The 27,326-nt window shown below is 52.3% G+C and overlaps 1 protein-coding gene across 2 annotated transcripts in view; it reads right to left on the reverse strand.

Annotated features, from left to right (window-relative positions):
• Nucleotides 1-27,326, reverse strand: part of SLC9A8 (solute carrier family 9 member A8) — a 76,613-nt gene that overhangs the window by 43,177 nt on the left and 6,110 nt on the right. Inside the window, exons 3-4 of one of the 2 annotated variants that reach the window (XM_051844933.2) lie at nucleotides 18,809-18,889; nucleotides 656-714 (exon numbers count right to left, since the gene is read on the reverse strand). In XM_051844933.2, the coding sequence (XP_051700893.2) occupies nucleotides 656-714; nucleotides 18,809-18,889 (140 nt within the window). The remainder of the gene's footprint in view (nucleotides 1-655; nucleotides 715-18,808; nucleotides 18,890-27,326) is intronic. The other variant, XM_070051707.1, reaches the window with a different exon arrangement.

Consider the following 27,326-nt stretch of genomic DNA (forward strand, 5'->3'; position numbering starts at 1 on the left):
CGGAGAGAAAGGTCTTCCTTCCATTGGTTCACCCCCCAAATGACTGCCATGGCTGGCGCGCTGCACTGATCCAAAGCCAGGAGCCAGGTGCTTCCTCCTGGTCTCCCATGCGGGTGCAGGGCCCAAGCACTTGGGCCATCCTCCACTGCCCTTCCGGGCAGAGAGCTGGACTAGAAGAGGAGCAACCAGGACTAGAACCCAGCGCCCATATGGGATGGTGGCGCCGCAGGCGGAGGATTAACCAAGTGAGCCACGGCGCTGGCTCCAGCTCATGTGTCTTAAGTAAATTAAGCGCTACAGTGCCAGATGAACAGGCAGCTGTCCTTACCTGTCAGAGTGGCCCTGGGAGCAGTAAACACTGCTTCATGTTTAATGCTAATTAGCCTCTTCCCCTATCAATTAGAAGCATAAGGATTATAAAAATGCAAACAACAAATAAACATTGTGTGCTCTCATGTTTATTCACACCAGTGTGAGAGTCATGCTTGCCCTAAAATCTCAGATGTAAAGGTATCAACCTGAGAATGTTCAAAAGCAATGGGACAGCATAAACAACTTCACTGACAGTCAAGTAACGATCAGAAAGCCAGTATAACCATCAGTGTGAAAACCAAAGCTTGTGATTATGTTTAAAAATGCAGTTAGGCAAACCTACCTTCCAATTCGCCAGTTTTTTGAACTCTATAATTTTTATAACTGCTCCCATAAGAATACCTAGAAGAGAAAACAAAGTTTAACATAAACATAAGATATGGGAAAGATTGCTTCGGTTTATTTTTCCAGAGAAGCTGAACATTATTCACTGTGTCTGTAAATGGTTGTCACGGAGTTCTGGCAAATTTTACGTCTGAAAATCTAATGGAAATGAGTGTGGGGTTTTATGAGCCATGCATTTCTCACTTGCATCTCAGGCAAACACCCTATAATGAAGTCAACACAATTCTGGGGGAAGGAAAAGCTTACCAGGCAAGACACAAGGATACTCAGCTTGGCATGGAAGATATTTTCTTCCGATTCTTTAAAAATATATATATATTTATATATATATATATTTAAAGAAAAAGAAGAAAATATCAATTTCAAATATATTTCAAACATATATTTTATATATATATATATATTTCAAAGGCAGGGAGAGAGAGAGAGAGAGCAAGAGAGCACTATCTTCCATCTGCTTGTTCATTCCCCGTGTGGCCCCCTCAGCCGAGGCTGGACCAGGCTGAAGCCAGGAATTCCGTCTGGGTCTCCCACATGGGTGGCAGTGACCAAGTCCTGGAGCCATCATTGCTGCCTCCCAAGGCTGTGTGTTAGCAGGAAGCTGGAACTGGAAGCAGAACTGGGGTTGAACCCTGGCACTCTGATACAGGATGTGGGCATCCCAAAGTGGTGACCTCAGCACTAGGCCCACTGCCCACCCTGCATGGAGGACTGACACCTGTCAATTCTGTGACATCCACTCACGGTCCACGTGAAATGGCAGAAAGTTTACAAGTTTGCTCTGTAGCCACCATTTCCAAAAAAGAACCAAAATTGCATTCTTAGCCTCAGATGCTGCTCTACATTCAGTGTTGATTAAAGATAAAACATCAGTGCTGAGAACAACCTGAAGTAACAGCTGTTTGAAATTCCTGGAAGAACACTGACCCTCAAAGCTCACCCTGCCCCAGAGCAGCCAGGCTCACAGCCCTCCCGGGAAGTACCCACCACAAAGAATTATCCGATGGCTCCTCCCTTCCTTCCTTCCTCCCTCCCTCTCTTTCTCTTCTCTTCTCTTCTCTTCTCTTCTCTTCTCTTCTCTTCTCTTCTCTTCTCTTCTCTTCTCTTCTCTTCTCTTCTCTTCTCTTCTCTTGTCTTTTTCTTTTCTTTTCTTTTCTTTTCTTTTCTTTTCTTTTCTTTTCTTTTCTTTTCTCTTTTCTTTTTTCTCTTCTCTTCTTTTCTTTTCTTTCTAAATTTATTTATTTGATAGGTAGAGTTACAGACAGAGAGAGACAGAGAGAAAGGTCTTCCTTCCGTAGGTTCACCCCCCAAATGGCCACTAAAGGCCGGCGCACTGCACCGATCCGAAGCCAGGAGCCAGGTGCTTCTCCTGGTCTCCCATGCGGGTGCAGGGCCCAAGGACCTGGGCCATCCTCCACTGCCTTCCGGGGCCACAGCAGAGAGCTGGACTGGAAGAGGGGCAACCAGGACAGAACCTGGCGCCCATATGGGATGCCAGCGCTGCAGGCGGAGAATTAGCCAAGTGAGCCACGGTGCTGGCCCCTCTTTTTCTTTTCTTTTCTTTTCCTTTCCTTTTCTCTTTTCTTTTTTCTCTGTCTCCCTCCCTCCCTCCTTCTCCTTTTTTCTTTTCTTTTCTTTTTTTTTTCTTTTTTATTTATTTTTGACAGGCAGAGTGGACAGTGAGAGAGAGAGACAGAGAGAAAGGTCTTCCTTTGCCATTGGTTCACCCTCCAATGGCCGCCGCGGCCGGCGCACTGCGGCCGGCGCACCGCGCTGATCCGATGGCAGGAGCCAGGAGCCAGGTGCTTTTCCTGGTCTCCCATGGGGTGCAGGGCCCAAGCACCTGGGCCATCCTCCACTGCACTCCCTGGCCACAGCAGAGGGCTGGCCTGGAAGAGGGGCAACCAGGACAGAATCCGGCGCCCCGACCGGGACTAGAACCCGGTGTGCTGGCGCCGCTAGGTGGAGGATTAGCCTAGTGAGCCGCGGCGCCGGCTTTTTTTTTTTTTTTTTTTTAATATTTATTTCTTCAAAGCAGAGTGAGAGACAGAGAGGTCTTCCATCTGCTGGGTCACTCCGCAAATGGCCACAACAGCCAGAGATGGGCCCATACAAAGCCAGCAGCCAGGGGTTCTTCCAGGTCTCCCACGTGGATGCAGGAGCCCAAGGACTTGGACCATTTTCCGCTGCTTTCCCAGGCACGTTAGCAGGGAACTGGATTGGAAGAGGAGTAGCTGGGACTTGAACCAGCATCCATGTGAGATGCCAGTGCCAAAGGCAGCGGCTTTACCCGCTACACCACAGAGCTGGCCCCAATGGTCACGCTTCCTAATGGCCCCATCAGGCCCCAGATGCACAACTCCTCACCACTGGGCCCATTCAAATTGGCTCGGAGCCTGTTCTGACAAAGACGCCCAAGCAGAATGCCGCAACCTCTGGGAGGCGGGACACAAAGGCAGCCTGTGCACCAGTGCAGGGACCTTAAGCATCACACAGGACCTGGCTCCCCGGACAACACAAGGCTGCGGAGTCCACCTAGGACTGGAGGCAAGTTCATCAGAAAAAGGGCTGCACTGCACGGAGAGCTCTGTGTGGGGAGGGGTGTGGTTCGAGGTAAACAGAGAATAAGTTTAACTTTATAAATCTCCACACTATTGACATTTGTATGTATTATTTTGGGATAGAAAAAGTAACCAAGACAAAATACAGCCACGGTATTAAGAGAGTCAAGGAATACACTTTCATTTTTTTCCCCCCAGAGATTTTTTTTTTTATTATTATTTGAAAGTCAAGAGTTATGGGGCGGGATGGAGGGATAGCTTCCAGCCACTGGTTCATTCCCCAGAGGACCACAATGGCCAGGGCTGGACCAGAGCGAAGCCAGGAGTTTCATCCAGCTCTCCTACATGGGTGTAGGGACCAAGGACTTGGGCCATCTTGCTGCTTTTCCCAGGCCATTAGCAGGGCACTGGATCAGAAGTGGAAGAGCCAGGACATGAACCAGCACCTATATGGGATGCCAGCATTGTAGGCGGTGGCTTTACCCACGACACAACACCAGACCCAGAACATTCACCTGCTAGACAATATGGAGCATACATTATTCTTCAAAGAATTTTTCTTAATGAATTAATTTGAGAGTGAGAGTGAGAGACAGAGAGAGACAGAGAGAGAGAGAGGTGCATTTCCCATTTGCTGGTTCATTTCCTGAATGCCTGCAACAGTCCCAGCTGGCCCAGTCTAAAATCAGGAGCCTAGAATTCAATTCAGGTCTCCCACATAGGTGGGAAGAAATTGAGTACCTGGGCCATCACCGGCTGCCTCCCAAAGTGTGTATGAGAAGGAAGTTGGATCAATAGCAGAGACTCAAACCCAGGTGCTGTCACATAGGATGCGGTGTCCAAGCAGTGCCCTAACCACTGCACCACACACCTGCTCCCCCAAGCTCATCCTTGTCCTCTCTTTCCCTGCCCCAAGATAATTTAACTACCTTGGTAGTTTGGGGGAATATTCTACCAGACCCTTCTCTATCCTTTTACATATACATATACACATATCTTGCACATGTATATGTAGATATACATGTATATATATGTATAAATAAGTCTATATTTAAACACTTGGCACTGGTGTATGTGTGCATATGTACACAAAAGGCACTCCTGAGTGTAATCTACATGAAATTTGTGGTATTGGAATGCATCATTCTACTACTTGCTATTTTGCGCAGTGTTACATCTTAAAGATCTAGCCAGAGATTATTATTTTTTTAAGATTTATTTTATTTATTTGAAAGACAGAGTTACAGAGAGAGATAGAGACAGAGAGAAAGGTCTTCCATCTGTTGGTTAACTCCCCAGATGGCTGCAAAGGCCAGAGCTGAGCTGATCTGAAGCCAGGAGTCAGGGGCTTCTTCCGGGTCTCCCACATGGGTGCAGGGACCCGAGGACTTGGGCCATCTTCTACTGCTTTCCCAGGCCACAGCAGAGAGCTGGATCAGAAGAGGAGCAGCCAGGACATGAACCGGCGCCCATATGGGATGCCGGCACTGCAGGCCAGGGCTTTAACCCGCTGCGCCACAGCGCCGGCCCCTTTCAGACAGATGCTTCGTTCTTTTAACAGCTCTACGGCACAGCACAAAAATGACACAACCTGATGAGGTATTTCTCTCAAGAAGATACGCAAGTAGCCGATAATCACAAGTTCAACTTCATCAGACATCAGGGAATCGCAAGTCAAAACCATCACAAGACACCACTTCACATCCCGCAAGATGGGAGAATGTAAGAAGTGGCCAAGCACGAGCACTGCTGTGGGCAGAGACGAGACCCCTCCCACATCTCTGGTGGGAACGCGAAGAGGTGCAGCTGCCGAGGAAAACAGTGCGGCAACCCCCAAACGGCTGGGTGACCCCAGGACCCAGCAATGCCGCCAGGAGAACTGAAAAGGTTCTCACACAAAACGAGGTACTCAGATGTTCAGGACAGCATCCTTCCCAACGGCTCGGTGCAGAGGGCCCACACGTCCACCGGGCAGTGAGCGGGTAAACACCCTGCGCCGGAGGCCTGCTTGGCAGTACGGAACTACGAAGCACTGCCGGCTGCTGCAACAGGGATTCGTCTCGGGAACCCAGACGCAAAGACCATGGGTCTTACCTTCCTATTGTATCCAATGCCCTGGTTAGGTCAATCCACGGAGACAGAAATGGTGAGGAAGGACAGGGTTAGGGATGACAGCCAAAGCCTCCGGGGGTTCTTTTTGGGGTGATGAAAGCATTCTATAATTAATCATAGTAATGGCTGCACAGCTCTGTAAATATTCCACAAAATCACTGAATCGTACATTTAAAATGGGTGAATTTTGTGCTACGTGAACTAAATCTCAAAGCTGTTCCCCCCCGACTTTTTTTAATAGTCACAGATTGTATGGTTCCACTTTTTTTTTTTTTTTTTTTTTTTTGACTGGCAGAGTTAGACAGTGAGAGAGAGAGACAGGTCTTCTTTTTTCAGTTGGTTCACCCCCCAAATGGCCACTACGGCCGGAACACTGTACCGATCCGAAGCCAGGAGCCAGGTGCTTCCTCCTGGTCTTCCATGCTGGTGCAGGGCCCAAGGACTTGGGCCATCCTCCACTGCCTTCCCAGGCCACAGCAGAAAGCTGGACTGGAAGAGGAGCAACCGGGACAGAACCGGTGCCCCAACCGGGACTAGAACCCGGTGTGCCAGCGCCGCAAGGCAGAGAATTAGCCTAGTGAGCCGTGGTGCCGGCCAACAGTTCCACTTATATGGACTGTCTAGAAGAGGCAAATTCAGGGGTAGAAAGTAGGTAAGTGGTTTTGAGGGGCTGGGAGCAGGGCGAAATGTTAATGGGTATGGGGTTTCTTTCTGAGGTGAGGAAAAAGTTCTACAATCAATGGTGATGTCTGCACAACTCTAAATATACTAAAAGCCACACAATTGTATACTTTCAAATGAAGTTCATGGTATATTAATTATATTTCAATTTTTAAAAGACTCAGTCTTTTTAACCATTCCTCTCTGTCTGTTGTAAACAGTCGTGGGGAACAAATCAGCCAGCCTGTGTCTGCGTGTAAGGACCCTCCCACGTGCGCGAGGGCTGATGCAGGCAGGAATGTGGGGACACAGCACGGTCACCCTCCTTTCTGAAAATGTTGCCAAATTACCCTCCCGAGTGGCTGTACCCACTTAGATCTCCATCGGAAAGCACCCCCCCCCCCCAGCACTGGGAATGGGCAGTCAGCAGACGCCAACATTTCTGCCAATGTGCGGGCAAAACTGTACTTTAAACACTTCAACTTAAGGAGGAGGAAAGAAGAGAATAACATTGCCTCCGCCAAGCCCCCAGCCGGGGAAAAAACTTTAAAAATACATTTCAATTTGGATTTGGATTCAGTTTCTATAGTGATCATTCTCGTTACTCGGTGAGGGGAACCCCCTTCTCTGCAGGCAGATGTCATTGTTAAAGTGTTTTTCTATTCTACTAAAACCTAAACCTCTTCCTTGGTTAATGTATAACAAACTGCAATATCACAATGAACACTTCTGTAGTCACACATGAAGCAGTCATTCTTCTGCTCTGAGTCACTGGAAAGCTTCGTAAAACACCATGCGTTGCTACTGTTATTAGTGTTACTTGAGTCATCTATTTTTTTTTTTTAAGAATTATATATTTATTTGAAAGTCAGAGTTACACAGAGAGAAGGAGAGACAGAGATCTTCCATCTCACTGGTTCACTCCCCAGATGGCCACAACAGCCAGGGCTGGGTCTGGCCGAAGCCAAAAGCCTCTTCCAGGTTTCCCATGTGGACAGCAGGGGTCTGAACATTTGGGCCATCTTCTGCTGCTTTTCCCAGGCCATTAGCAAGGGGCAGGATGGGAAGTGCAGCAGCAAAGACTTGAGCCAGCACCTCTATGGGATGCCAGTGTCACAGGCAGTGGCTTAATTCCTCTATACCACAACCTGGGTCTCGAGTTATCCTTTTGAGATTGGTCTGGGACTAATCTATTGTGCAGCATTCAATTTAGACTGAAGAGGGAGGGGCCAGCGTTGTGGTGCAGTGGGTTAAACCACTGCCTGCAATGCCAGTACCAGTTTGAGTCCCAGCTGTTCCAATTCCAATCCAGCTCCCTGCTCACGCACAAGGAAAAGCAGCAGAAGATGCCCAAGTACTTGGGCTCCTGTCATCCATTTGAGACCTGGATGGTGTTCCCGGCTCCGGGCTTTGGCCCTGCCTGGCCCTGGCCACTGCAGTCATTTGGGGAGCGAACCAGTACATGGAAGCCCGCTCTCTCTCTCCTCTATAATTGCATTTCAGATAAATAGATAAATCTTAAAGTAAATGAATAAATTAAGACTGAAGTTCAAAGTGAAATTTCATCAATTTGCTCTACAGGGGAAATTTATTTATATCACACAATTGGCCTCAGAAGGCAAATACTGCTTTAATTATAATTCTAGATAAAAGGAACTGGAGCAAGGACCCTCAGGTTACAAACTTTTATTTATTACTGATTTTATGAAAGTGTCAATGCATGGAGCTGGTGTTGTGGCATAATGCGTTAAGCCACTACCCACAATGCTGCATCCCATATGGGTGACAGTTCGTGTCCCGGATGCTTCAGATCCAGCTCCCTGCTAATAGCCTGGGGAAAGCAGTGGAAGATGGCCCAAGTGTCTGGGGCCCCTGCCACCCACATAAGAGGCCTGGATGAAGCTCCTGGCTCCTGGCTCCTGGCTCCTGGCTCCAGCCTGGCCCAGCGCTGGCTGATGTGGTGTCACCAAGAGAGTGAAACAGTGGACAGAAGACCGCTCTCTCTGTCTCTCCTTTCAAATAAATAAATAAATAAATCTTTAAAAAGAATCATTGTATATTTAAAAATATACCCAAAAATAAAGCTTATAAAGTAGTGAGATTTAAAAATAAAACAGAGGGGCCAGTGCTGTGGCGTAGCAGGTAAAGCCACCGCCTGCAGTGCCGGCACCCCTTCTGGGTGCCGGTTCTAGTCCCAGCTGCTCCTCTTCTGACCCAGCTCTCTGCTATGGCCTGGGAAAGCAACAAAACACAGCCCAAGTCCTTGGGCCCCTGCACCCACGTGGGAGACCCGGAAGCAGCTCCTGGCTTCGGATCGGCAAAGTTCCAGCCGTTGGAGCCATCTGGGGAGTGAACCAGCGGATGGAAGACCTCTCTCTCTCTGTCTCTACCTCTCTCTGTAACTCTGACTTTAAAATAAGTAAAAATAAATCTAAAAAAAAAAAAAAATGACACCTAAACAGAAGCACAGTTCTGTTATCTTCTTCTGTCATGCACACGTCAGCATGGACACCCCGGTCTCACCCAGAGCATTGGGGACAACTGATGGGAGGCTGATGGGAGTCTGTGGAGCCTCTGGTCCAGGATCTGTCACTTTAAATCATTTCCAGTCCTCAAGGGACCACTGCAGGGAGGAAGGCTCAGGGGGTTTAAGCAGCTTAGCTCAGAGCTAAGAGCCCGGAGGTGGCAAAGGCCTGCAGGCTGCCAGGCACTCCCTACAAGCTCATGATGCTAAAGACCCTGGGAGACTGCCCGGCTAATGCTCTTCTCACACCCAGGGCACTGCTGGGCCCCCAGCATCACTGTCAAGTACTGTTCCTGATCGTTACGGTTCCAGGGGCAAGGCCTCCCATGTATTAATAGTAAGGTTACAAACACCACGCAGAGCATGGCCCTCCTAGCTCCCTTGAACGTATACATGTGCACACACACGCATACACACACATACATGTAGATTTGCACTGTGCTAAAAATATACACACATCAATATTGCATGTCTGGGGCCAGCGCTGTAGTGTAGTTGGCTAAGCTTCCACCTGCGGTGCCAGCACCCCATATGGGTACTGGTTCGAGTCCTGACTGCTCCACTTCCGATCCAGCTCTCTGCTATGGTCTGGGAAAGCAGCAGAAGACGGTCCAAGTCCTTGGGTCCCTGCACCCACGTAGGAGACCCAGAAGAAGCCCCTGGCTCCTGATTTCGGATTGACCCAGCTCCAACCATTGTGGCCATCTGGGAAGTGAACCAGCGGATGGAAGGCCTTTCTTTCTCTCTCTGTAACTCTATCTCTCAAATAAAATTTTTTAAAAATCTTTAAAAAAAACCTGCAGGTCAAGCACAGTGCTAATGGGTATTATCACCATTATTTTAGTTCATTCTCATAACAACCCTACAAAACCATAATAATGCAGGTGATAATTTTTAATTAAAGATTTATTTATTTATTTGAAAGACCGAGTTACAGAAGGATAGATCTTCCATCTGCTGGTTCACTCCCCAAATGGTCACAATGGCTGGACCTGGGCCAGTCCAAAGCCAAGAGCCAGGAGCTTGATTCAGTCTCCCACATGGGTGCAGGGGCCCAAGGACTCGGGCCATCTTCTGCTGCTTTCCCAGGTGCATCAGCAGGGATCTGGATCAGAAGTGGAAAAGCCAGGACTCACACCAGTGCCCATACAGGATGCCAGCACTGCAGGTGGCAGCCTAACGTGCTGCACTACAGCGCCACCTCTAGATGATAATATTAATAGCAGCAGCAGGGGCCAGCGCTGTCCCATCTGCAGCACTGGCATCCCACATGGGCACCGGCTCACATGCTGGCTGTTGCACTTTTCTTTTAAGGTAGGGAAGCAAGTTTTTTTGGTGTTTTTTTTTTTTTTTTTTTTTTTTAGCTTTTAAAATTATTTATTTGCGATAGTTACAGAGAGAGAAACAGAGAGAGAGGTCTTCCATCTACTGGTTCACTCCCCAAATGACCACAATGGCCAGAGCTGAGCCAATCCAAACCCAGAAACCAGGAGCTTCTTCAGGAACTCCCACGCAGGTGCAGAGGCCCAAGCACGGGGGCCATCTTCTACTGCTTTCCCAGGCCACAGCAGAGAGCTGGATAGGAAGAGGAGCAGCCGGGATATGAACTGGTGCCCACGTGGGATGCTAGCACCACAGGCAGAGGCTTAGTCCACTACACCACAGCGCCAGCCCCCAGCTCCCTGCTGTACCTGGGAAAGCCCTGGAGGAGGGCCCGTGTGCATGGGTTCCTGTACCCATGTGGAAAACTGCATGAGGCTCCTGGCTCCTGCCTGGCCCAGCCCTGGTTATTGTGGCCACTTAGGGACTGAATTAGCGGATAGAATATCTCTCTCTTCTGTCTCTCCCTCTCTCACTGTAATGCTCACTTTCAAATAGATAAATAAATCTTAAAAAAAAAATTGCAGCAGAGGCCCGGCGCTGTGGTGTAGCTGACCTATGCCTGCAGCACCAGCATCCCATATGGGTGCCAGTTCACGTCCCAGCTACTCCTCCAATCCAGCTCTCTGCTGTGGCCTGGGAAAGCAGAGGATGGCCCCAGCACTTGGGGCCCTGCATCTGGGTGGGAGACCTGGAAGAAGCTGCTGGCTTCAGGTCTGCTCAGCTCCAGCTGTCGCAGCCATTTGGGGAGTGAATCAGCGGATGGAAGCCCTCTCTCTCTCCATCCTCCCTTCCTCTCTGTAACTCTACCTCTCAAATAAATAAATCTTAAAAAAAAAAAAAGAAAAAAGCAGCAGCAGCTATTGATTACTTAGCAGCCGGGCACTGTAAGTGATGTGTGAACATCACCTGTCTGACGTCTCATCCTGTGGGGTCACCTGTGTTTTACAGATGAGGAAGTGTGGCCGCCCAGCCTACTCAGCTAGTGTTCAGCAGATCCAGAATTGCCTTAAAAAGGAATTATTTTATTTTTACTTGATTACGTAAGAGATGCACATGGTACAAAATTTAAAAGGTACAGGAATATAAAAAGCATACAAAAAGGGTGGGCGTTTGGCCTACCAGTTAGGATGCCGTTACGACACCTGCACCCCACATCTGAGCGCCCAGGTCCAGTATCGGGCTCCACTCCTGATCTCAGCAGACCCTGGGGGCAGCAGTGATGGCCTCAAATGGCTGGGTCCCTGCCACCCACGCGGGAGACCTGGGTGGAGTTCCTGACTCCCAGTCCTGGGTTGTAGGCACATGGCGAGTAAACCAGCAGACGGGCTTTCTCTCTCTCAAATAAATAACTAAATAGTGAGCATGCAGTGAGGACTCGAGTCTCCTCCCACGCCTGTTTCCGTTCCTCCTTTCCAGAGGACCCAGCGCCCCAGTCCTTGGTAACTGCACACTTCCTCGAGGCCAGCCCCCAGCCCTCTCCCACCTTAAATCTATGATCACGTATGCACACATCGAGTCAATTCTAAGACAAGTGGCAGGACAGCATTCACATGTCCCTGATTCGCTTTTAACGCTCTCTGGGAAACCACTCCAGGGAAGCCGGGGAAGCTTCCGTCCTGCCGCACGTCAAACACGTACAGGCCGAGGCGGTTCCAGGCTTTTCACTACACTGCCGTCGCCGTCGCCACCCGAGTAAAGGGCATTTCACCCACGTGAACGCGTCCCAGCAACTCCTGGCCGGCGGGGCCGGGGCGGGGAGGCTTGCTGGCTCAAGGTAGGGTATCTTTCATTCTGTGAAGTTTGCCAGTTGCCTCCTGGGGGAGACTCACTCATGAGGCCCCGCCCCAGCTGCTGAGAGTGCTGGCGGCTAAATGCTCACCACCGCCCCCGTCTCCAGAGATGTGCTCAGCGGTGCAGGGCACCTCACGGCAGAAGCTGTGCACACCTTACACCAGCCAGTGCCCAACGGCCTCCCTCCCTCAGGCTCATCGCCACCAGAGACACATCCGTGTTGGGCTCCTTCCCTGTTCTTGTCTCCCTTCCCTACAGTCCGATCCCTGCAGAGTAAATTACAGGTCCCCAAAGCCGTCCCAGACTGCTTCTGAAACAGCCGGCACCAGGAAAGGGGTGGCCGTCACAGGAAGGCGGCCGGCAGCGTGGGGACCGTGGGGAAGCGCCGCTGCTCACTCCCGTGGGCGCAGAGCCACTGTGAGTCGGACACTGGGGAGGGAAGCGCACCTGCTCAGGCAGTAGCCCTAGGAAGGAGAGGCTCATGGGAAATCAAAAGTCTAAGGATGTGGCACTGTGTGGTGTCGCTGAGCTGAGACAATCACCACTTTGGGCAAAGGACAAGGCTGGGGGAGGCCCCCGGATGCCATTCCAGACCCTCCCTGCAGCTGGGGGCTTACAGAGCTGGAGGCCAGCACAGGACTTAAACAGAAATGCAGAGCTCTTCTGAAAAAGCTCAGTTCACGCAGACAAATCCCCGGTGCCTTCTGTCAGGGAAGGAGGGGACCCCGGACTTGGGACGGGGATCTGGGGGGTGCACAGGAGCACCTGTAGCTTCCGGACTCGCGTGGCCCAGCTCCTTGATGGAATTCAGAGCTGTGCAGGCTGTTTCAAGATTACAAAGAAGCCCCAAATGAGGCGAGTTCCCTACAAGACGAAGATCAGTCCTCACCCTCCCTCCCTCACCAGAGACCAAGAACGAGGGCTGTCTTGTAGTGCTGGGTCTGCTAAGGGGAGAGGGATGCACACCAAAGGACCTGCAGGGCCGGCCTAGCACACGGCGGCTGGCAGGTGTGCCCGGGAGGAGATGCTGAGGTCCTAGACCAAAGATGGGGAGGGGCACAGCAGAAAGCAGGGGCTGCTCATCCGTAGGCCCAGGGCCGTAACTCAGTGCTGACAGCACCCCTGGGTGCTTGGAACAAGCAATGGGTGCATTAAAGGAAGCAGAGACCAGGGAGGGCTGGGAGGTTCAGAGGGACTGGGCACTGGCACAGCGGCTGGGCCATCACTTGGGGGGCCCACATCCCACACTGGAAGTGTCTCGGTTCCGATCCAGCTTCCTGTTAATGAGCACCCTGGGAGGCAGTGGGTGATGGTCCCAGTACTTGGGCCTCTGCCACTCACATGGGAGCCCAGGATGGAGTTCTGGGTTCCTGATTTCAGTCTGGCCTGCCCTAGCTATTGTGTGCATTGGGGAGTGAACCAGCAGATGGAGGATCTGATCTGTCAAATAAAATGACAATTAAAATTTTTTTCTGGGGGGTAGGAGGCTGGGGTTGTGGCACAGCAGGTTAAGCTGCCACCTGCAACACCAACATCCCATATGGATGGCAGTTTAAGTCCCAGCTGCTCCACCTCTGATCCAGCTCCTTGTTAATGCACCTGGGACAGCAGCAGAGGATGCCCCAGTGCTTGGGCCCCCACACCCACATGGGAGACCCGAATGAAGCTCCGGGCTCCTGACTTCGGCCTGGCCCAGCCCTGGCTGTTGCGGCCATCTGGGGAGTGAACCAGTTCATGGAAAATCTGTCTCTCTCTCTATATGTAACTCTGCCTTTCAATAAATAAATAAATCTGAAACAAAAAAAGTTAGGGTTCAGAGAAGTGGGTATGCAAAGAAGGATCTACTGTACAGGACTGGAAAACTCACATGGTGACTACTTTCCTGAGGGGAGGGGGGCGGGGAGCTGCAGGACCAAGCAACCAGGAACGCCCTGGCCAAAGGACGCTGTTTTCTACGAGGGTTAGCAGGACCCACTATTCTGAAGACAGGCTTCCCAGAGGCACTCGGGGTGACAGAACTCCGGGAAGGCAGAGGCAAGTGGCAAACACATGGCGCCAACTGAAGTCTGACCTGCAGGGGCCACGGAGGTCCTGGCTGTACGATCAGAAAGAGCAAGCGGGAAGCTAAGGTCAGCCACCCCAGCGCAAAGTCAAACCCGCTGTCCTGCTTCCAGACCAGGGCCAGCTCCCAGACCAGACCCCGCAGGTTCAGGGCAAAGCCAGGTCCTGGCAAGGGTCAACAGTCAGCGGCTACCCATTCCTCCCAGAGCCGGGAGCCATTCAGCCAGCAGTTACGGACAGGGGAGGAGGAACACTCGGGGCGCGCAGGGAGCAGGCCTCCGATCCGAGGCAGCACCCTCTGGAGCAGCGAGCGACTGCACGCCCGGGCCTAGGCCCGTCAGCCGCGGTGCCCTCATGGGCGTGCCCTCAGTCCCAGGGACACTTCCAGCAGTTGGCAGAGCTCTCACATCAGCTCCTGACCCACCAGGTCAGAGTTATTCCAGCAGGAAAGGTGAGGGAGGAGTGCCTACAACCCCACACCGCCCCGTAGCTCTCTGGCCGAAGCCGCGGATGGAACCAACACAGCATCCCGGAGGGGAGGGGAGGGAAGGGGAGGGGAGGGGAGGGGAGGGGAGGGGAGGGCAGAGCCTCCTGCTGCCCTCACACACGAGCGGAGCCCAAGCACAGTGAGCCCCACCTAGTGTGCTGCTCTGGCCAGCCCAAACTGGCAGGTGCAGCAGACTGACGCAAACCGACCCGAGTGCTTGTCCCAAACTGTGCTGTGGGCTCTCCAGGGAAGGCGTCTTACCAGCAAGTGAAGAGGCCAGGCAGGCCCAGCAGCCATCCAATTTTAAGATCAAAGTGTCCAGGAGATCAGACCTGCACAGGTGTGCTGTGTGACTCCTCCCACTGTCACACCAACACCGCTCTTCTCCCCCCACATTCTGCCTTGCTGGGCACCTTTTGAACAACTGACAGAGAAGGAAAATACAAGCCCGGTTCATGGCTGATGGCTCAGCCAGCTCTGGCCTTGGTGGTTTGTGTGTCTGTGCAATGTTCTCCAAACACAGCCGCCACATGGCAGAGATGGAAGCCACGCACAGGCCCCAGCATGAACTCCCTCTCGCGAGGCTGATGCGCGACTGGACAGCCCTAGAGACTGAAACGCAGTCTCTGCCATGGCACCCTCCCCGGAGAAGCCCCGCCTGCCGCACCCCTGCCATCCAGCAGAGGGCACAGCCCATTCCGAGGCTGACACATACACTGCCTGGTGCCTGTGTGGACCAGCGCCCCCGTTCAAGGGCCCCCATGTGTCAAAGCCACCACCGTGGGATCCTGCATAGCGGTGTGTCAAACCTAGAGTCCCTAGAGTCACACAACAGTGGCCATGTGGCCAGACTCCTCAGTGTCTTACGTCACACACCACATCTCCTGGAAACCACCAACCACCCAGAGAGGTAAACCAGCCCCTGAAAGACAGAGTTGAGGCACTGGCTCAGAGATAACACCCTGTGGGGATGGGAAGCAGGATGCACTCACTCCGTGAGCCAACGGCCGTGGTATGGTGTGGCTTGTCTCCACCAGGTAAGCAGAGGCAGGACCAAGTGGACAGAAGTAGAGGTGACCCCCTTGGGCGCGAGGGCTCCTGCTGGGGGAAGCGCCGCTCCCTTAGCCTGGGCTCAGTGGTCAAGAGGTCCTGGCTCCCGGAAGGCTACGTTTCTGCCAGGTTCACCCAGGAAGTCACGACGGCGGCTGTCTGGGCCCTCTGGGTTCCTTGGACTCTTTTGGACAGACCAGTAGGCCTAGAAACCGAAGACCAGACTGGCAGGATACTGGACTCCGCAGCATGAGGAGTGAGGTCTGCTGTGACGTAACGGAGACAAGAAATTAGGGAACAGGGACCAGAGCTGTGGTGCAGCGGTTACGCTGCTGCTGGGGGCATCGGCACCTGCGTCAGCACCTGTTCCCGCCCCGGGCCTGGCAGATCCCTTCCACCCAGCTCTCTGCGAAGATTCTGGGAAGACAGAGAAGATGGCCCAAGTGCTCGGGGTCCTGCTCCCACACAGGGGACCCGGAGGAGTCCCAAACTCCTGGCTTCAGCCTGGCCCAGCCCCAGCTGTTGTAGCCATTTTGGGAGTGAACCCGCATATGGAAGATCTCTCTCTCGATCTCTCTCTCTCTCTCTGACTTTCAAATAAATAAGTCTTTATATATATATATATATGTATATATGTATATGTATGTATGTGTGTGTATATATATATATATATATACAAAAACTTTGTAACCAACCACAAATAACTCTTTGAAAATAGTTTTTACACTCAGGACCCTTAACATTAATAGCTTTTTAAAAGTATGTTTTGGGGCCAGCACTGTGGCATAAGGCGCCAGTGTAAGTCCCGGCTGCTCCACTTCTGATCCAGCTCCCTACTAATGTGCCTGTGAATGCAACAAAACACGGCCCAAGTCCTTGGGCCCCTGCATCCACGGGGGAGACCCATAAGAAGCTCCTGGCTCCTGGCTTCAGACTGGCTCAGCTCTGGCCATTGCAGCCATTTGGGGAGTGAACCAGTGGATGGAAGATCTCTCTCTCTGTCTCTGTAATTCTGCCCCTTAAATAAATAAATCTTAAAAAAAAAAAAAAAAAAGAACTCACGAGCAGTTTAAGCTGCATCAACATTAGTTAGACTCTGATAGTCTAAAAAGCAATCAAAGTTGTTGTAACACATTAGGATTTTTCTTTGGTAAGCTTTAAAAATTTTTCAGGGGCCGGCGCTGTAGCATAGTGAGTTACTCCTCTGCCTGCGGTGCCGGCATCCCATATGGATGTGGGTTCTAGTCCCGGCTTCTCCTCTTCCAATCCAGCTCTCTGCTGTGGCCTGGGAAAGTAGCAGCAGATGCCCAAGCCCCTGGGCCCTGCACCCACATGGGAGACCTGGAAGAAGCTCCTGGCTCCTGGCTTCAGATCAGCACAGCTCTGGCTGTTGCGGGCATTTGGGGAGTGAACCAACGGAAGGAAGACCTTTCTCTCTGTCTCTCTCTCTCACTGTCTGTAACTCTACCTCTCAAATAAATAAATGAAATCTTTCAAAAAATGTTTTTCAACACTTAAGAACCATGAGAACACAATTACTGGATCCGCTTTTCCCAGAACTACTTTTAGTCAGGGTTTTTCCACCTAAAACCCTTCCTGCTGTGCATATTCCCGGCAGAGCAGGAAGCTGGATCAGAAGTGGAGCCGGGACCACACCCAGGGACTCTGACACGGGACACAGGCGTGCCGACGGCATCCCAGCCCTGCCCCAGCGACGCTTCTGTGAGAGTGAGAAGACGGCTCACGCTCACGCGGAAACTCAATGAGCTGCAGAGGGAACGCGCTCCTACAGTGCCCATGGTCCTCTTTTGTGCCAGCCTGACCCTTGCGCCAGAGGACGACAGACAGGAGCTTCTGGGGGCTGGTGTGCAGGGCGGCGGGAGAGCTGCTGCTGGCATCCCACAGGGGCACCGGGTCGCATCCCAGCTGCCCCACTTCCAATCCAGCTCCTGGGAATGGCCTGGGAAAAGCAGCGGAAGACGGCCCAAGTATTTGGGCCCCTGCCACCCACCAGAGAGACCCAGATAAAGCTCCTGGCTTTGGCCTGGCCCAGCCTTGGCCATTGCAGCCATCTGGGGAGTCTCTCCCCCTTTCTCTGCAACTCTTCAAATAAATAAATAAACCTTTAAAAAATAAAAAAAAAAAACTTCCGGCTGGGAGAGGCAGGTTAAGAAAATTTACTCCTGAAAGAGTGAAAGCCCACTTTCTCTGAGTTTCATCTGGATTGTTTTTAGGCACAAAAGCTGGACAGCCTCAAAACAGTGGATACCTCAGTATTGTGCTACAGCTGACTCCATTGGAGAAAAGTGTCCCTTCAATTTCTCTTGCTCCGATAAAGAACTATTCCGACCACTCTGCCAGCATCCGAGTCCTACCCAAACATCCTCTAATACACTGGTACTTTCTGGACCCCAGTACAAGAAGTGCTCTTATGCTTCCAAACCACCTGAGTTAGCAAACAGCTACAGGAAGCAGGAAACAAAAAAGCAAGCACTACTGAGCCCGGGGACGTGGAGTCCAGGAGCCTTCGTCTGGCCACGTCTGAAGCAGACCCCTTCTGCAGTGTTTTTGGTTCTGTGAGCCAATAGGCAGGGACCCATCTCCACCAATCTGCGTTCTGGGAATCAATCTGAACCGGGTTTTCCCCTCCCTTGAGTTCCACATTAGCTGCAAGTGCAAGAGCACCTGCCTAAACAGGGGATGTTCATCAGGCGACGGTAGAGCGAGGTGGGCAGCTCCCGTGCTATCAATTCAACAAAACAACAATGCAAGCAAGAATCTGAGCTTCTCACCCACCCCCTGGCAATTTTTAGCATTCTGGCATCTGTCTTTGAGTCACACTGGTTTCAAGTTGACTACCAGCGCTGCGGACATCACTTCCTCATTCCGCAGCATCGGAGGAAGGAGGGGCAGGTTTCTATTGAGAGGACCCGTCATCTCAGCAGTCGCCAGACCCAGGTTTCACACCACCTTGCTGCCTTTACCCCCCAGCCCATCACAGGCAAAGGAAAGCGGAAATATTCCAATGACTAAGACTGTAGGTGCCCAGCACGCTTGAGCGCACTGAGGCAAGACACTGAGCAGAATCAGGCGTGCGGCAGCAGGCATGGTGTCCGAGTCCCCTATCAGAGTGCCGGGACTGGACTCCTGGCCCTGGCTCCCATCTCCAACCTTCCACCAACACCTGGCCTAGCAGCAGGGGTCGCGGTGCCCCAAGGGGAGTCCTCCGAGCAGCAGAGGCTGAAGAAAGGGGAGCTTAGACAGGCTTCCACAGGGGTGTTTGGGTGAGGAGGCAGCCACCCTTCTCCGGGTCCCCGGCCCTCCTCTGAGAGACGGGATCCTAATACCCCGGAATCAGTGCGATCAGGCGACGGGACTCTCACGGGCCCTGGCACTGGGGAGGCACGCAGGCTGGATGTCACGGTGACTGCTTTTACGACGGGAATCACCGCGAGCACTTACCCAGAGAAACCACAGCCACGCTCTCCGGCAGGAAATGCAGTCTGTACCTGATGAGCAAGTGCACCAGTATGATGCAGATAGCTGCAGGGAGAAGAACACGCTGTCAGAAAAGTACAGCCCAATCCTGAAGACAGAGTTACAGAGAGAGGCAGAGGCAGAGGGAGAGGTCCTCCATCCGCTGGTTCACTCCCCAGATGGCCTCAATATTTGGAGCTACAGTGATCTGAAGCCAGGAGCCAGGAGCTTCTTCCCGGTCTCCTATGCTGGCGTAGGGGCCCAAGGACTTGGGCCATCTTCCACTGCTTTCCCAGGCCACAGCAGAGAGCTGGAGCAGAAGAGGAGCAGCCGGGACTAGAACCGGCACCTATATGGTGGGATGCCGGCGATTTAGGCCAGGGCTTTAACCCACTGCGCCACAACGCCAGACCCAATATCTTATTTCTTAACTTGGGGGTAGACATACAGAGTTCATTATATTTTCTCTATACTTCTGTGTGCCTTAACCATAGTTCACTTTCTTTTTTTTTAATTAATTATTTATTTATTTATTTATTTTTTGACAGGCAGAGTAGACAGTGAGAGAGAGAGAGAGAGAGAGACAGAGAGAAAGGTCTTCCTTTGCCGTTGGTTCACCCTCCAATGGCTGCTGCGGCTGGCGTGCTGCGGCCAGCGCACCACGATGATCCGAAGGCAGGAGCCAGGTGCCTCTTCCTGGTCTCCCATGGGGTGCAGGGCCCAAGTACGTGGGTCATCCTCCACTGTACCCCCTGGCCACAGCAGAGAGCTGGCCTGGAAAAGGGGCAACTGGGACAGAATCCGGCGCCCCGACTGGGACTAGAACCCGGTGTGCCGGTGCCACAAGGCGGAGGATTAGCCTAGTGAGCCGTGGCGCCGGCCCCATAGTTCACTTTCCAGTGGTTACTGGAGGAGGAACAGAAATCTAATTGAGGCCCCGGTCAGCACATGGTGTCCTGCATCAGGGTGTTTGGGCCTCTGCCACCCACCTGGGAGAACTGAACCGACTTCCCAGCGTCCCCACCGCGAGCCTCTGGGGAGTAAACCAGCAGGTGGGGGATCTCTCTCTCTCTCAAATAAACAAATACAGTTTTAAAAAAGATTTACTTATTTATTTGAAAGACAGAGAGAGAGGTCTTCCATCTGCTGCTTCACTTCCCAAATGGCCACAATGGCTAGGGCGGGCACAGGCTGAAGCCAGGAGCTCCATCTAAGTCTCCCGTGTGGGTGCAGGGACCCAAGCACTTAGGCCATCTTCGGCTGCTTTCCCAGGCACATGAGCAGGGAGCTGAACTGGAAGCAGAGCACTCAGGACTCCAACCAGCACTCACAGGGGCGCCGGCATCACAGCTGTGACTCAACCTGCGGCCCCAGTCCCAATAACATTTTTTATTTTAAATGAAATCCTTTAAAAACATTTCGGGGAGTGAATCAGTGAATGGAAGACCTTTCTCTCTCTCTCTCTCTGCCTCTCTGTAATTCTGCCTTTCAAATAAATAAATAAATCTTTTTTTTTTTTTTTTTTGACAGGCAGAGTGGACAGTGAGAGAGAGAGACAGAGAGAAAGGTCTTCCTTTGCCGTTGGTTCACCCTCCAATGGCCGCCGCGGCCGGCGCGCTGCGGCCGGCGCACCGCACCGATCCGGTGGCAGGAGCCAGGAGCCAGGAGCCAGGTGCTTTTCCTGGTCTCCCATGAGGTGCAGGGCCCAAGCACCTGGGCCATCCTCCACTGCACTCCCGGGCCACAGCAGAGAGCTGGCCTGGGAGAGGGGCAACCGGGACAGAATCCGGCGCCCCGACCGGGACTAGAACCTGATGTGCCGGCGCCGCTAGGCGGAGGATTAGCCTAGTGAGCCGCGGCGCCAGCCCAAATAAATAAATCTTAAAAAATATTTAAAATTATTCAAAACTTCCTGATTCTGCTAAAAGATTCTCAATTGTTTTGAAGCAATTGCCAAGGAGAACTCTAAAAGGTAAGGAGAGAGTCACGTACGTCAATCTAATAGCTGACAGGAGGTCCTGGCCCGTGTGACTGGCTCTCTAACACAGAAGGAAGTAAAGGCGTCTACAAACAGGTGAAAGCAGGTGCTTGGGTTTGGTGACAAGGACATCAGAGAGAGGTGGAGACGGGACACTCCTGCTCTCTAACCGGGTGCACCTCTCCCCCCGGGGCACCTGGGAGTCAGGACTCTGCCCAAGACTGTCTCACTCAACCCCTCAGTGCCCAGCGAACCAGCCATGACTACCATTATCTGCTGTGGGTAGAGATGAAGGAAGTGGGCTTGCCTGCACAGCACGGCAGGTGTCACTGCCATAGTGACTCCGCCCCCCACTCACCCCCACTGGCTGCCTTCACCGCTCACCTCCCACAGACCACGAGGCCTGAGAGAGAAGTGGAGCTGACAGAAAGAACTACATGAAAGGAGTATTTCTGGACAAAAAAAAAAAAAAAAAAAAAAAAACAAAAAACAAAAAACACACACACACACAAAAAAAGCGCACTTTGGTATAAATCATTCCTGAGTGTAATCTCTCAGTCCAAACACTGGTGTGTGTGTCTCTGTCAGTCAGGCACCTGGGTGGTAGTACTAGCTGATCAACTACAGGATTATCTTGATGGTACTAAAAATAATTGTGTGAGTTTCTTTTAAGAGGAAAAAAAATTTTTTTTTTTTGGACAGGTAGTTATAGACAGTGAGAGAGAGACACAGAGAAAAGGTCTTCCTTCTGTTGGTTCACCCCCCAAATGGCCGCTACGGCCGGAGCTATGCCGATCCGAAGCCATGCAGGTACAGGGCCCAAGCACTTGGGCCATCCTCCACTGCCTTCCCGGGCCACAGCAGAGCTGGACTGGAAAAGGAGTAGCCGGGACAGAATCCAGCGCCCCAACCGGGACTAGAACCAGGGGTGCCGGCGCCACAGGCGGAGGATTAGCCTAGTGAGCAGCGGCGCCGGCCAGAGGAAATTTTAAACAGTCTGCGTGGGCTGTCTGCTGGCCACCGCGGAGCCCACGCTGGCAAACTGGAGTCCTCAATCCCAGCAGGAAGCGCCAGGTGGCCAGAGAGAGGCAGCAGTTGTAAATATGGAAATCGTGGCCCCCTCTCATTCTGGCTTTGAACTATCAATCTGTGGTGCTACTTTAACATAAATATTTAACCTAGTTAGGGAGCCCTGCTCTAAACACCCAGAGCAAGACAAACGCGACACAGAAGCACGACTCGGGCCCAGGAAGGCTCCGCACACCTGGAAACATGGAGAGGCGGCCCCAGGGTGTGAGCACTTGGGACAAGAGGGTCGGGGACCGGTCGGCCTCTGCTCCTCGGTGCAGCAGCGGGGTCCTACGGATTAACCGAGACATCAACCAGACAGCCACCGCGGCCTTCAGAGCACACGGCAAACTGCCTGTCCGTGGACAGCACTGAACGTGAGGTTCAACACCAGCTAAAGGCCTTCAGTCCCCACAAAGATCACGGTGTGAAAAGGACCTTTAGAACAGGAGAAAAGACCTGCAAATCCTCTCCGAGGAAGGCCCGGTAGCCAGAACATAAAACTCAACAGCTAAGAGACAAACAACCCAACCTCAGAACGGACCAGGGACGGAATGGACTTCTCCAGAGGACGGGCAGGCGGTTGGGGGCTCAGCGCCACCAGCGGCAGCAATGATCATCACCGGGGAAAGGCACCTGCAAACCGGGCTCGGGCCGCACACCCACATGGACGCAGGCTATAATTTAAGACACAACGACAAGAATCTGAAGAGATTGGGGCCAGTGCCGTGGCATAGCGGGTAAAGCCGCTGCCTACAGTGCCAGCAGCCCATATGGGCGCTGGTTCGAGTCCAGGCTGTTCCACTTCTGATTCAGATCTCTGCTATGGCCTGGGAAAACAGTAGAAGATGGCCCAAGTCCTTGGGCCCCTGCACCTGCGTGGGAGACCGGGAAGAAGCTCCTGGCTCCTGGCTTCAGATCAGCGCAGCTCCGGCCATTATGGTCAATTGGGGAGTGAACCAGCGGATGGAAGACCTCTCTCGCTCTCTGCATCTCCTCTCTGTGTAACTCTGACTTTCAAATAAATACATAAATCTTTCTTTGAAAAGAAAAAAAAAAAGAATCTGAAGAGAATGACAGCCTTATAAGACACTGCAGATCGGGCAACAGTTTACCAGCTCGGGAGAAAGTTAAATATAGAATAACCACCAGAATTGCACTCCTAGGTATGCATCCCTGAGAAATAACACCCCAGTACTGGCACACTGGCACCCACGTGCTCCTAACAGCACTATTGACAACAGCCGGAGGGGGAATCAACCCAAACGCTCGCCAAGGGATTGACGATAAACCGAAAGCAAAGCAGCCTATCTACATGGCGCAACGTTTCTCAGCCGAAAGGAGCGCGTGCCGACCCACGCTACCACGTGCACGGACCCTGCAGACATGCCAGGGAGAAAACCAGTCGTAAAGGCACCAACTGCACGCCTCCACTGTGAAAGAGCACAGACAGGCAAATTCGAGAGAGCAAGCCGAAGGACAGCTGCCGTGGAAGAGGGCGTTGAGGAGCGCGTGCCTGCAGCGGCCCGAGCCACGGGTGCCTACCTACTCAGCTGGGAGGCAGAGGGAGCTCCCATCTGCGGGTTCACTCCCCACACGCCCCGGACAGCCAGCACTGGGCCTGGCCGAGGGTGGGAGCAGGAACTCAACCCAAGGAAGTCTCCCATGTGGGTGGCAGGGACCCCGGGACGTGAGCCATCACCGGCTGCTTCCCAGGGGCACGTGAACAGGAAGCTGGATTGGGAGCAGAGCCAGCACTTGAAACCAGGCACTCTGATGTGGGGGCATCCCACGTGTTAAGCCACATGCCCTCCCTCAACCATGGTTTCAATGGTTTCCTTCTGTGGTGATGAAAATGTTCTAGACCAAGTCCACAGTTGACAGTTGCACAGTATCGTAAAGGACCTAAGCGCTGCTGAATGGTCATACTTCAAAGTGATTTCAATGGTAAATTTTATGTTGTGTATATGTTAGCACAGTAATAATAGTAATACAAAAAGGAAGGCCGGCGCCACGGCTCACTAGGCTAATCCTCCGCCTTGCGGCGCCGGCACACCGGGTTCTAGTCCCGGTCAGGGCGCCGGATTCTGTCCCGGTTGCTCCTCTTCCAGGCCAGCTCTCTGCTGTGGCCAGGGAGTGCAGTGGAGGATGGCCCAAGTGCTTGGGCCCTGCACCCCATGGGAGACCAGGAGAAGTACCTGGCTCCTGCCATCAGATCAGCGCAGTGCACCGGCTGTGGCGGCCATTGGAGGGTGAACCAACGGCAAAGGAAGACCTTTCTCTCTGTCTCTCTCTCTCTCTCTGCCTGTCAAAAAAATTTAAAAAATAAAAAAAAGAGTAATACAAAAAGGAAGACGTGGATATAAAAACACCAACACGGAAAGATCTCTAAGACGTTCTGTGAGAGGAAAACGTATGTTAGGGGAGCCCATGTATGTTAAGACAAACAAACTCCAGGCCACAGGCACCTGTATGTGCTCAGACTATGTACATATGTGCAGTGTGTACATACGATCACAGGCTCCCTATGAGCAACACATACATACAAGCACACGGCTCCACATGCACATATGTACATCCGAGCACATGCTCCATACGAACAACACATACATACAAGCACACGGCTCCACATGTACATACGTACATACAAGCACACGCTCCATATGAACATGTACACACAAGCACATGACTCCACATGTACATATGTACATACAAGCACACGGCTCCACATGAACATATGTACATCTGAGCACAGGCTCCATATGAACATGTACATACAAGCACACGGCTCCACACGCACATATGTACATCCGAGCACAGGGCTCCACATGTACATATGTACATATGAACACAGGCTCCATATGAACACATACATACAAGCACACGTCTCCACATGTACATATGTACATACAAGCACAGGCTCCATATGAACATGTACATACAAGCGCACGGCTCCATATGTATATATGAGCACATGCTCCATATGAACATGTACATACGAACACACGGCTCCACATGTATGTATGTATATACGAGCACACGGCTCCACATGTACACATGTACATATGATCACACGACTCCACATGTACGTATGTACATACAAGCACACGGCTCCACATGTATGTATGTATATACGAGCACAGGGCTCCACATGTATGTATGTATATACGAGCACAGGGCTCCAAAGATACTTGGAAACAACAGAGCAAGAAGGCACAAACACTCCCGTGTGGCACAGGGGTAAATCCACCACAATCAGTGTGCTTCTAATTCTCCACTTGAAGCAGTAATCATGCAAAACACACAAACGCACACATGCCAGTGTCCGTAACGCCACTACCTTCACACACAGAAAGCCCGCGAGCCGAGTGGTGTTACCAGTTAAGTCCCCGTAAGTCACCGGCGATGACGCACCAGTTGCTTGCGGAGTCAGAGCAGCCGGGATGACACACTCAGCACACTGGTGAGCCGAGTGCTGCCGTCCCCTCTCGGCAGGACTGCCCCACGGCACGCTCACGGACACAACGGTCGTAACCACAGTCGTCAACTGTGGGGAGCAATCCGGACTAGACTAAGTTACTCGAATTAAGACTTATTCTATGCATCTGCTCTCCCACAATATGGCGCTGGGAGAGAAGTAAACAGCTTCCGCACAGCTGCCTCCAGTTCAACCAATAAACTGTAGGACTTGCTACTGATTGGAGGAGAGCAGCGTACTCGGCGTGTGGGCAGCCGAGTTGGGATTGGCGGAGGAGGACTATAAAGGAGGAGAGAGACGGCATGCACCAGGAACATCTAAGGGGAACATCTGAGGGAACACCTGTGCAGCCCCCGAGAAAGCCGGCCGGCGGTGTGCCGCTCCCCTGCGGAAGTGGGGAATGTGGCCAGGGGGAACTGCCCTTCCACGGAGGTGGAAGGGATAGTAGCCAACCCGGGAAGAACCAGCAGCAAACCCGGGGAGGGCCGAGCAGACGAAAGAACAGCGCAGGGTCCTGTGTTGCTCCTCCACGAAGAGGGGGAGCGACATAATGGTGCCGTGACTCGGATATGAAGCCTAGGCAGGGCTTAGTGTCGTTCCTCCACGAAGAGGGGGAGCGACATAGTGGTGCCGTGACTCGGATAGGAAACCTAGGACGGATAGGAAACTTAGGAGGGAAGAAACGGGAAGAACTGGGAAATTACCGGAGAGAGAGATTAGCAAACAGCCTAGGGAAAAGCCGGACGAAAAAGGAGCCGGAAGAAGCTATTGAAAGCCTAGGCATAGACTCGGATACGGACTACGGGGGGAAGCTGGGAGAAATCTCTAAGGTCGAAAGCGAAAGTGAAAGCTAGAACAAACAGACTCGGACGCGGACTGTGGGGAGAGGCCAGGAGAAATGAGGGAGGAATATCGTTGGAGGAAAGTTTGGGGAAACATACCGGGTAGAGAAAAATGTTAGGGAAATTGAAGCCGCGGGGGGCAGGCCGAGGCGGAAACGAAAGCCACTTTGGGGTTCTCAAGTTAGCCCGGGAATAGGGGGCGAAAAGTTGAAACCAGAAGCTGAGACGTAAGCCAGATTGGGATCCGTCTGATTAGCCCGGGGAGCAAAGGACGGGAAGCCAAATCGTGGGGCGGAGACGTACGCTGAGTTGAATTCGCCAGGCTAGCCCGGGGAACTTAGATTGAATCCTAGTGGCGGAGACGCAAGCTACGCTGTGTTACTCGCGGAAGCCGCCGCGTGCAGAGAGAGCACGGGGCGTGAATAGATAGGGAACGCTGGCGTAGGCCGTGGTTCAGACGCGAAAGGGTTAAGCGCGAGACCGCGGAGTGTGCGCGCAAAGCCGAGCCGCGCAAAGCCGGGAAGCTGCGCAGATGAGAGAGGCGCGCGGGCTGAAGCGGCGCAGAGCCGGGAACCCGCCGGCGGGGCGAGGTGCCGGAAAGCTGCGGGGATAAGAGAAACAGAAGTTTAGAAGTAAAAGAGAAATAGGAATGTTGGCAGACAGAAGTAAAATGGGAGAAATAGAAATGCCCGGAGATAGAGAAATAGAGAAAAATAAGGCCTCCCCTCAACATGGCAATTAGGAGGCTTGGATTCGGTCTGCCTGATTTAAGGCGGTAAGCGCCAGCAAAGCTCGACCAGAGTATGAGCTGCAGGTCACCGAAGATAGGCACAAACCAACACTAATAAGTCTCCCCCACAATACGGCAATGAGAAGGCTTGGATTCGGTTTGCCTGATAGGTTTTGTAAACACCTGCAGGCAGTTCTAGCAGAGCAGAGTATGCGCTGCAGGGCACCGAACACAGGCACGCATCAGCGCCTAAAAACCTCCTCACAACATGGCGAAGAGAGGACCCGGATTCGGTTTGCCTGATGGATAGGACTTGTAAGAGCCTGTGGCAACTCTAGTGTGTGCCGCGGGACACCGAAGACAGGCGCGTATCAACGCCAAAAATAAAAAGAAAGGGGGATCTGTGG

Source organism: Oryctolagus cuniculus, chromosome 11 (genome assembly GCF_964237555.1).
Source record: "Oryctolagus cuniculus chromosome 11, mOryCun1.1, whole genome shotgun sequence".
Lineage (NCBI taxonomy): Eukaryota > Metazoa > Chordata > Mammalia > Lagomorpha > Leporidae > Oryctolagus > Oryctolagus cuniculus.